At 34.6% G+C, this 12,043-nt stretch overlaps 1 protein-coding gene across 1 annotated transcript; it reads left to right on the forward strand.

Annotated features, from left to right (window-relative positions):
* The first annotated feature begins 2,291 nt into the window (after positions 1 to 2,291).
* LOC139980473 (fibrinogen-like protein A) lies at positions 2,292 to 6,019 on the forward strand. Its single transcript, XM_071992094.1, has 4 exons — positions 2,292 to 2,474; positions 3,064 to 3,366; positions 3,573 to 3,834; positions 4,666 to 6,019. Exons 1-4 carry the CDS (start codon positions 2,391 to 2,393, stop codon positions 4,926 to 4,928), a joined length of 912 nt encoding a protein of 303 aa, XP_071848195.1. The 5' UTR covers positions 2,292 to 2,390; the 3' UTR covers positions 4,929 to 6,019.
* The last annotated feature ends 6,024 nt before the right edge of the window (positions 6,020 to 12,043 follow it).

Consider the following 12,043-nt stretch of genomic DNA (forward strand, 5'->3'; position numbering starts at 1 on the left):
GGAAGGATATCAACCTTGACTGAGGCAACTATTAAAAACAATAACTTAGTGACTTGGCAATATAAATGCTGACATTTTTCACGATACGTGGAGAGATATTGTCACAGCCGGGTGAACACGTTGATTTAGAAACATTCAATGTATAAAGTTAACTCATTGGCTTGGAAACCGCTGAAGTAATCATATTTAAATGTCATCATCATTATTGCTTCTTGCCATTTCTTTCATTCAGATCTTTGCTGCCTGTGCTGATTGATTATCCAGTATGGAATCAGGACAACTGTTCGTGTATTTCATTCTCGTGTTGAGTTTTTCAGTCGAAATTGAATCACTGCCTAGTAAGTCACTTTATAGTAATATTGAAAATCATCATTAAGGTTTTTTTTCTTTTTCTTCCACTAGCTGTATCAGTAATTCAAAAGAAGCAGTATTCGTATCTCAATGTGTTTTAAAAGAGTATTTTTGTTCGGTACTTTAGTAAAACTATTTTATAAGTCTGTATGTCAGAACGTGAAATGATGGAAGAAAGTCGTTAAAGTTTTATAAAAACTGCTTCTCCCAAACATTATAAAATTGACTTAAGGATTAATTTCAAGTACCCAGGATATTTCAAGCACTCAATACTACAACAGCTTATTATGTAGTTTTTACTTTCATGTGTATTTAAAAATCTTGAAAAGAAAATATTTTATGAAGGCACGACTGTACATCAATTATTTGTTTCTTTGATGTCATACAAATCTGTCGAATGATTTGTTTTATTTATATCGCTCAAAATTTATAAATTAAAACTACTCATTTAAATTTAAAGTACCCTTTGAATACAAAACGTCTTTATATTATGGAACTTGTCAGAAAAGTGTAGTTTACATGTTTTTAGTCAGTTGGTCATACACATATTTAATTCCTCATTCCAACCAGGTTTGACATAGTTTATCTTTTATGATGGTGTGTTATCCGAAACATTTAAACACAACGGAAATAATAAAGGGATTTTCATTTCTATTTTCAGGTTTATGTGACTTTGAAACTCAATATTTAAACTCTTTGAGAGAAGGTAAATGACATCCTGTAATGTATAGTCTATATATTTCTTTCATCACTCATGACGTTCTTAAGCTAAATTGCGCTCAAACGCAGGTAGAATAAAATAATTCAACCGAATTGATGCATTTGCCACACTCTTCATCAGTATTTATCTATGTAATGGACACCGATTAATGCAACGAAATTTAGAAAATTTCACGATCAATCATGGTAGTTTCCACTCTAAAAAATTTGTTTATTTCGAGTTTTCATTTTCACACAAAACATATGTAAAACCTTCCCTTTTTTGCGTCGAATGTGCCCATTTATTGTGTTATCATTTGACGGTTAAGAAATAAAAAGACCCTCTAAACTACAACTTGTTATTAAGCACTAACAAGAACAAATCAACAGACATTATTTTGTTTTTAAAATTCAAAATGAAGTTATTGTACAAAGTTTGCAGTTCTTCATTTGAATAAATTGCAGTTCTATTGCAATAAATTGTTAATTACCTGGCAATTAGAAGCAGATACATATTATGGAATTGACAACATAGATGGTTAATAGTCTTTGAGATCCATGATTGTAATGTCTTTTCAGATGTGAGGAGAGATGTGGCAATATCATCTTCTGAGAAAAGCGAGACGACTTCTGCACTTATCACTACACCAGGTATAAATTAATGATTAACATTGGTTTATTTATATTTAGCTCATATCACGTGAAAACATGGTATATGTCTTACACTGGTACAAAAACACATTAATTATCAATAATTTTAATTCTTGTTAGCAGGTAGTCTATTGTTTGCTCACACACAATAATGTTGTTTATCCTTTGTGCAACAAATCATTTATTAGACAAAAGAATGTATTTTGTCTACTTTCATTGTTTTGTAATTTAGTATCTCGAAGCTTATTTTCGTCTCCCTTATCCGAACACGTTACAGATATATAAGGTATATTTCTTCTTTCAGCATCATAAAACGGTTATGATCCTTGTGTGTGAGCTGAAACAACTTAATTATTTTCTTCTGATCTAACAGTAAGTTCCTCGCGCAGAGTAAATTCTAACAAACCGCTTCCATTAGATGAATATTAATTGCGTGACAAATTTATTTGCTTATAATACTTGCATATTCTGTTTGACTATAAGCAAGATTTCATCCAAATCTGCTAATGTTCATCTTTATGAAAGTTCTTCGTTTATTTACTGCTGCTTTTGTTTTTTCTTCAGACATAGATCCATGTCCACCTAATCAAGTACAAAGTACCTGTAAATGTGAGGGTTCTTGTGCTAATCCGTCTTGCAACAGGACATGTACTGATAATACAACATGTGTGTGTCCTACTGGTTACTTGATGCATAATGATGATTGCGTCCCACTACAAGAGTGCGGATGTTACATGAGGCATGAACAAACAGGGAACGACACGGTATTACCGGTAAGGGACTGAATTAAATCTGTCTTTTATGACAATGTATCATATATGACAATACTTCGTGTTGACCTAAGCATTTTGCATAAATGACTATACAATCCAGTAAGACAAACCATTCAAAATTTTCTGATATTAGTCGAAAAATGATAGGAAGAATAATTTTGCTAAGCAAAGAATTGTATAAATCATCTTTCTATAAGTGGATTATCCTTTATCCTCGTCGTAAAGCATTGCAAATATAGTTCTTATAGAGTCACTAGCTGTAAGACTGACCTGGTGGGTTCTTTGTTAACAATATATTCTCACTGATGTAAAGAGTTATAATCCTAGACACCCTTAAAAGGTAAACTTCAACACAGTATCACTTTGTTCTTGTGTTGACGTGACTTTAATCGCACGTGTTACCACCTTTTATCGTTTGATTCTACACTGTTAGACTGTTACAGGGATACCCTGAAATAACATCAATAATAGCAATGTGCCTATAATTATTACACTCCACTGTCACGATCTGCCACCATAAGTGGACGATTGCGTGACATTGAGCGCATGTTTCACAACATGTACAACATGGTTTACTTATACTTTTCAGGAAGGAGAAACTTACACCTCTCCAAGCTGTGAAAAGACATGTGTTTGCAAAAATGATAACCTCATATGTAGAATCAAAGAAGGTTGTGATCATAACGCAGATTGTGAATATAGGAACGGGATACTAAAGTGTTATTGTCGTCAGGGATACCTCGGAGATGGTCTGAAATGCTACTATTCTGATTGTACGCAATTGTTTAATGACGGAGAAAATGCCAGCGGTGTGTATCAAATGAAACCTACCAATTGGACTGGTCCTCCGTGTGAGGTTTACTGCGATATGACCAATGGAGGTGGTTGGACGGTAAGTCGGGCACAGACATTTTAGAATGTGACAAAACTAAACTGTCTGTTCCAGATAAGTTTTTATAAAAAAGTTATACTTTTTAAGAGGAAAAGGAGAGCAAATGATATTTATGTCATGTGATGGTTATGTAAAGTGTTTTATTCTTACAGTAGTGTGCTCCTTACCCGTTTGGATCTTTGTTTACATGATTTTCACATTTCCAGGTATTCCAACGACAAATGAATGGCGCTCAAGACTTTTATCTGTATTGGAGTGACTACAGAGCAGGCTTTGGTAATCTAAGTGAGAACTTCTGGCTTGGAAACGAGAAGATCTACAGCTTGACAAAGCAAAGACGATATGAGCTGCGAATCGACATGATTAATATTAACAGTGTTCCATTGTACGCCGTATATGATTCGTTTAGTATTACCGACGAATCACAAGAATATACTCTACGGCTTGGGAACTACGTTGGGGATGCAGGTATGTGTCAAACGTCCCCATTAGTGAAGAATTCCTCCATGAAAGATTTGGAATTGAGCTTAAGGGGTTGGAACTAACTTGACCGCTCTGTTATTTGCCTCTGAAAGAAAAACATACTAGGAGGGTAATGATTGTGCTTGATATAACTTGAAGAAGTTATAAAGCGTTTTGCGCGGACAGTGTTAGCACAAAAGCCCTGCATGTCCGCCTTTCTATTGTAGTTTGTATTGTTCACATTACCTTAGAATAGTTTTCTCGTGATCATAAGAAGTGCAGTTCAATAGATATATATGACGTGTGCGCATTTTGTTCTTACTTTCCAAAGAAGTTTCATTTTAAACTAAACCATGAACAACACCGACAGAAGGTTTGTTCTTATGTTATCCACAACCTCCTGTGATCCTTCTATCAGTAATAAAGTATAATTCCCCCTCCGCCTCATATAATGACATAATCATGTTATCAAAATTGTCTTGAAAAAACTGAACAACGGTTGTGTTATAACACAAAACAAAGTCGGAACTGTTATTGCTTGCGTAATCAACATATTAGTATGAATAGTGCCATGGTTTTGTAATTGACTTCCACACAAATATCACTTTATTGGCTGGACTGATATTTTTTCTCCACGATTTAACCCCCCCTGACCGTTTAAGTTTCGTTTCACTTTTATGAGTGGTTTGCTTTTGCCAATCTTTACCTATTTTTTTTTCCTGTAATAAACTGGAAAGTGAGATTGTGTGTATCACAGCACAACTTGCAACCGTAAAGTATATGGAATCATCAACTTCATTTAAGCCACATTGTCCTCTTTTCTTCACATGTTAACAGGTAACGCGTTATCCTACCATAATAACTTCCCGTTCACCACAAGAGACAATGATAACGATGATACTGACTACAGTTCCTTCAACTCGGACCAAAACAATTTAGGTGTTCAATATCAAGGTGGATGGTGGTACAGACAGATGACAGATATCGATTTCTCTTCTCTCAACAGCCCCTATGGGACTGACAAGAAGTTTTGGTGGAGTCGTCCAGAATACCACCACGTAATCCGTTATTCAGACATGAAAATCAGGGCAATCGCTTAATTAATCAAATAGTAAAAACAATCCTTATTTGCATGAGTACATCAGGCCTTTTCCCTTTTACATGTCCGTTAATGCGGGTATTAAATAAAACTGTAGGCTTTGTTATTGGGTAACCTTCTTATATTATATTTTATCTGCGGTAGTGGGAGGTTTCTTTACAAAAATGAAGTGATCATCCTTATTTTTTGGCAATATGGTAATTTATTTTGATTCATTTGTGGTTGAGAACACACTGGTTTACGTAAATTTCGCTGGCATCTCTATTATTGCTGTAATTCGTGGCTGCGTTTCTTTTACCTTGTACTTCGTTATTCAAGTTCCGTATACAAAATTGTACCAAATTATGACTACAAAGCACTAATTGAAATGATGTCAATATAAATAGTATACTATTTCCCCCTTATTTTCATACTGCTGAATTAATGTGTGTTGATTTGGTGTGTGTCAGTGTTCGTGTTTGTGATTATATACAATTATTGACGATGTTTATGTAAAGTATCTCTTGGTATATTCTTCTTCGAAGTGATCGAATATCTTGCCATTTTCTTCAAATGGTACTGGCTTTTACAAACCTTTCGTCCCTACTTTATTCTGATTTCATCACTCAATATATATGAAAAAATCAGAATCATTCAAGACGTAATGTTTGCTACGTTAACTATTAGTAAGTTGATATAATAACTATTGATATATTAAAGAATATTAACTATTTGATTTTCGTTGATTGGTTGTGAATAAAAATAGTGTTAATGTTTTTTTCTTGCAACTATCTTTATTTTCTAAATCTTTTCTTAGATATGGCTCTTGACCTATTAAAACGATTGTTTTTATTTTCTGCAATTCCACAAGCGGGAGTATTAAGGCCTGGATTAGCGAGCTATTCTCAACAAAATAATTTTATAATAAAATTATAAAGATGATAACAACAACCTCTAAATTGAGATTCGTTAGTCGATAATGGGTGGTTTGGTCATGCGAGCATAGTCCGTCGCTATTAGGCAATATCTGTATGTAAAGTATGGTCATCCGCGCCTTGAAACGTGTTTAAACAATCGTTGAACAAGGCCAATGGCTCTTGAGCGCTTCGCCCGTCTTTATATAAAAATGCTGTAATTAACAATGGTCATACTTTGAAATATATGCCCAACTTTATACAAATACTGTGAAATAAACTGCCCACACGCGCACATGATATCAGTCTAATGTGATTAATTCTTCACTTCTTCTGAGTAACGTAGATTACTTAACCGAAACTTTCAATTATCGTATACCCTTTCTGAAATTCAAACATCCAAAAACCTAACAAACATACGCCATTGGCATATAATCAGGTACTAGCACTGTTTTCTTTGCCTTTATGTAAAAGAGAATAAAGTACAAATAGTGTGAAATAAGGAAGATTAAAGGTGATACAAACCATATTATTATTCTTAGTTAAAGTTGGATATTACTCTGATCGAGCAGACGAAAGGGTTGGGTTCATTTTGTTCCTATTCTAGCTTAAAAATCTAAACTGTCATGATCAAGAAAGTTGCAAGTGCCATGATAGGTCAAGCCCTCAGCTATCATGTGGTGGGTAGTGATAAGTGATAAGTGCAGAAGTCCTCTCGCTTTCTCAGTAGATGATGTTGCCACATCTCTCATCACATCTGCAAATGACATTACAATCATGGATTCATGATTTTTTGAAACAAAATTATGTCTGTTGATATTGTGGATGTATTGCTTAATAACAGGTTGTAGTTTGGTGGTTCTTTTTATCTTTTAACCGTAAAATGATAACACAATATATTTGCCACATTTGACGAAATAGCAAGGAGAACATGAATAAACGAACTTCTAAGAGTGGAAGAAACTATGATTGATCGTGAAATATTCTAAATTCGTGGCATCAATCGGTGTCCACTACACAGATAAATACTGATCAAGATTTGTGGCAAATGCATCAATTTGGTTGAAATATCTTTTTCTACCTGCGTTCGAACTTTGAACTGCGCTTGAACGCAAATTAGCTAAAGAAAAAACGCCATGAGTGATGTAAGAAATATATAGACTTTTCATTACAGGATGTAATTAACCTTCTCTAAAAGGGTTCAGATATTGAGTTTCAAAGTCACATATATCTGAAAATAGAAATGAAAATCCCTTTATTAATTCCGTTGTGTTTAATGTTCCGGATAACACATCATCAAAGATGAACTGTGTCAAAACTGGTTGGAATGAGGAATTAAATATGTGTATGACCAACTAACTAAAAATATGTACCGTGCACTTTTCTGACAAGTTCCATAATATAAAGACGCTTTGTATTCAAAGAGTACTTAAATTTAAATGAGTAGTATGATTTATATCAATTGAGCGATCTGAATAACAAAGAGATCATTCGGCAGATTTTTATGACATTAGAGAAACATAATTGGTGTAAACGCGTGTGAAAAGGACTTGCTTCGGTAAAATCTTCGGTAAAATCAAGACTTTCTAAACACACATGGAAGCAAAAACTACATACTTAGAGATACTTACATTCAGACAACACTTACATATTCTGTTGTGTGCCTGACCCATTGTCAATTACTGCTGGTCTTGAAAAAAAACTTACAAACTTTCACGTAATGTAATTAAATGAACTGTTCTGTAATGTTGGTGACTAGCAATAAATCCACCCTATCCAGTTGCAGTGGATTTAATATCCATGCACAAGAACCAAATCAAGTTTTCTCATGTTGCTAAATACGTAGGTGGTTACATTGATCATATTTTAAATTGGAAGCATCACATTGATTATGTGTGCAGCAAAGTCTCTAAAGATATTCTCAACCGCCAAACCATTTTGTTTTTTTGTCTCAGCCAACAACTATCCTTCGCTACTGCAAAAACTGCTATTGCTTCAAAACAGTGTAGTGCGAGCACCTCTTTTTCTCATAGCAATACTCTTCCTTTCAAACTCAACACTCTCAATATTTATCATATCGACACACATACATTATATCTTTATGTTCCAATATTGTAATTAATTAATTCTACATAAGTATTTCAATCTCTCTCTTCAGTCGGTATTCCGTGCACTAGATTCCAACGATCTCTCGGCATTTATTTGAATCTTTTCAATTCAACTCAGCATTGCGTCTGTTTCAAGAACTGTCCTAAGATATGGGATTTTAGCTTTAGGTGGCCGTCTCAAGTATACACATACCATTGCTAAATTTAATATTGTCACAAAGCTCTTTTGTTATCTATTAAGTATTCATATGGTTTCCTGTCTTTCTCCTGCCTTATCATTTTATAGTTAACTGTAGCCTGGTTCTGTGTGGATACTTAGTGGAGTGTGGAGGAGGTGGGACATTTTTTTCTCTGTCGACTCCCACTCAGTTATTTTTTGAAGTATGACTCAGTTATAGACCAGGCGAGATGTGATTATCATAGAATAGTTTATTTCGTTAGACCTATATACATTAAAAGGTCTGCTTATATTTTGTTAGTCGTTCTTTCTCATTTACATTATAGATCTTGAAAATGATGCGATCATAATATAATGATAGAACTTTGGAATACATAAATACATGGTACCAGATTCGTAGTGAGCCCCTGCACTTACTGGTATTGTGACATAGCCGTTGGTATTTGCACCCCCTCGCCCACCCTCGTGGACTTGTACTCGTGCTCAGTCATTCGAAGTAAGCTGGCGATCAATCACACAATCTACCTTTGTCCTAGCAAAACGAGAAGAAGGATGTTAAAATGTGTATAGCCATTGATAACTTGAAGATGCTTATTAATACAACTCATATGTATAGAGACGTACGCTGAGAACTTTTTTATTCCTAAACTTGTTTACTTCTACTGCACTTTCTTTCCATTTTGTATCGATTCTTTACATTTATATATATATAAATAACAATCGTGAATGTTGTTGATTAGTTTTGTGAAAATCCTGACAAAGAAGGTTAGAAGAAAGGATTCCTTTCACAATTGTCTGCGTAGTATATAAAGCAAGGGATAGATTTTCCAAATTTAATATATTCTCAATGCCGTTATGACAAAACTATCACAAACATGTATGAAAATATTGACTTGCCTTTAAAGTTCATTGTGTTATTAATTATTAGTTATATATGTTTAAATTATGATTTCATTCAGTTTTTTCCTGCTTCCTGCAAGTATAAATGAAATTTAATATTAAAAAGAAAATATTCCCGGGGCATTTTTTTCTCATTTAGCCGTTCCGTAGCGTATGGCATAATACATCACATTACTGTAAAAACACATTATCTTCCGTTATGAAGTATTTTACTTCATTCGTCATTTGTACAGAATGATGTGGGATAACCCACACTTGTTCAAGTTTGCGTGAGTATGTTGAGCCTTTATGAAGGTAACAAGTATTGAAACATGAACATATTTGCACCCCCTCGCCCACCCTCGTGGACTTGTACTCGTGCTCAGTCATTCGAAGTAAACTGGCGATCAATCACACAATCTACCTTCGTACTAGCCAAAAGAGAAGAAAGATGTTAAAATGTGTATAGCCATTGATAACTTGAAGATGCTTATTAATACAACTCATAGAGACATACGCTGAGAACTTTTTTATTCCTAAACTTGTTTACTTCTACTTCGCTTTCTTTCCATTTCGTATCGATTCTTTACATTTATATATATATAAATAAAAAACCGTGAATGTTGTTGATTAGTTTTGTGAAAATCCTGACAAAGAAGGTTAGAAGAAAGGGTTCCTTTCACAATTGTCTGCGTAGTATATGAAGCAAGGGATAGATTTTCCAAATTTAATATATTCTCAATGCCGTTATGACAAAACTATCACAAACATGTATATGAAAATATTGACTTGCCTTTAAAGTTCATTGTGTTATTAATTATAGAGTTATATATGTTTAAATTATGATTTCATTCAGTTTTTTTCTGCTTCCTGCAAGTAAAAATGAAATTTAATATTAAAAAGAAAATATTCCCGGGGCATTTTTTTTTCTCATTTAGCCGTTCCGTAGCGTATGGCATAATAAATCACATTACTGTAAAAACGCCGGACTCTGGATCTTATTTTTATCTTCCGTTATGAAGTATTTTTCTTCATTCGTCATTTGTACAGAATGATGTGGGATAACCCACACTTGTTCAAGTTTGCGTGAAAATGTTGAGCCTTTATGAAGGTAACAAGTATTGAAACATGAACATATTTACAAACGTGCCATTTATGAGTGCGATCAGATTTAGGGATTAATGTGTTTAAGTGTTGTTTTGTACAACAACACGGCAGGTGTCGATTGATAGACGTGCAATCAGCGTCCATAGCCTAGTGGTTAGGGTGTCCGCATATAAAGCGAGAGGCCCGGGTCGAATCCCGGTGGAGGCTGGAAATTTATCTGTTCTGGATTTTTGCAACTGACTACAATTGCCACTATATATATATATATATATATATATATATACAGTCTATAAGTCTTGTAATTCGGAGGAGGACTATCACTTCTGGATATCTATGGGCGATTAATAATGCCCACTTTTCAATGGTGGTAATACGCTTTGTTTGCATTTGTACAGACATTTATGACAGTAATACCAACGTATACAACATATTACTACATAAATGGGCATATGTCACATGATAATTTGTTCCATTCAATGGAACAAATTACATCTTTCAACGAATGAAATATTTGCACTATATTTGCACTATTGCACGAATGGAAACCATTCATTATTTGTTGTATACAACACCTTCAAATTTGGATATAATTGCAACAGATTGTTTTGAACAGACTGGTTTCTCTGCTCTCTTACCATTGAAAAAGTGCTATCAAAAAAGTATAACACATGATTCTATACCATATAGTGCAATAGAGCGGATTTTGCATGCAATCGACGAGCAATTGACCAATCAAATGGCCGGAATATAAGTAGGTGTTGTATAATATTCGATATGCTATTCTCTTCAATGCCGTGCAATACGACAATATGGTGAATGGTAGATTATATGCTAGACTATGTCATGTAATGCTATGCTATTTCTATGACATGCTATGCCACGTCACGTTGTGTTATGCTAAGCCATGCTGTGCTATGTATATGCTATGCTTGGCAAGTATTACACTAAATTTTGGTTATCAAGCCAATAACATAAGTTAACTAAGGATTGGCATAGATTTTGGCACGAACGTTTAAACTCAGAGAGGATCTTGTTGTTGAGGACGTGTATCGGCAATAACAGTCAACTTCAAAGAATCTAGTACAGAGTTACCAGTTTGGCGCTATAAACGCCCAAAATGACAAATTTGGCGTTATTTTTGCAGGAGGAAAATAAAGGTCAGGCAAACAGCATTTTGACGATTATTTTGTGCTTTCTTTTGTTTTGTGTTTTCTTCTCTTTTTGGCGTTTCTTCAAATAGCCTACCAGTTGAAAATACATAGTACCTGAAAATTGTTGAATTCCCCAAACGAACATAAATTACAATCATTCCTCCCTGTTGTTCAGTCCGATTAATGGCATACGTGTCGGTAAAATCATTGGCTTTTATTGATGAAACACGTTTCTCTCCATAATGTTCTTCTAAGACTGGGGGTGGGCAACCTACGGCCGGCGGGCCACATGCGGCCCGCCAGTGTTTTTTTTTGCGGCCCGTGAGATGTCTCAAGAAAAAGAAAAAAATCAATCTATTTTACATCATGACAAAAAACGAGCTTGCTGCTTAGAATTTATCGGCACTAATGATGCTATCAGGTAGGCCTTTTATCCCCATTAATTATGAACTGTACTGTATTGATATTATGTTTTTGTGAAAACAGATTAAGCACACGCACCTATTGCTTGAAGGTCCTCGTAGTCAAATGTTTGAAATCAACAGCAGGTCGTTGGTTAGTTGCGGCCCAGTCAATTGTTCATATGTATATCTGGCCCATTCATTCAAAATGGTTGCCCACCCCTGATCTAAGAGATTGCATATAACTTCCTACTCATATATAGGGTCAGTTGTAGTAAAGTAATATCAACTTCGTAATTGTCAGTTGTTTAATTTCCACTCGATTTGGCCGCCAATTTGGCAGATTGCGCCCATTAAAATTGGCAACCATTGTCTAGAGGCATATTGCTGAATTGCTAG

The sequence above is a fragment of the Apostichopus japonicus genome, chromosome 15 (assembly GCF_037975245.1).
Source record: "Apostichopus japonicus isolate 1M-3 chromosome 15, ASM3797524v1, whole genome shotgun sequence".
NCBI lineage: Eukaryota > Metazoa > Echinodermata > Holothuroidea > Aspidochirotida > Stichopodidae > Apostichopus > Apostichopus japonicus.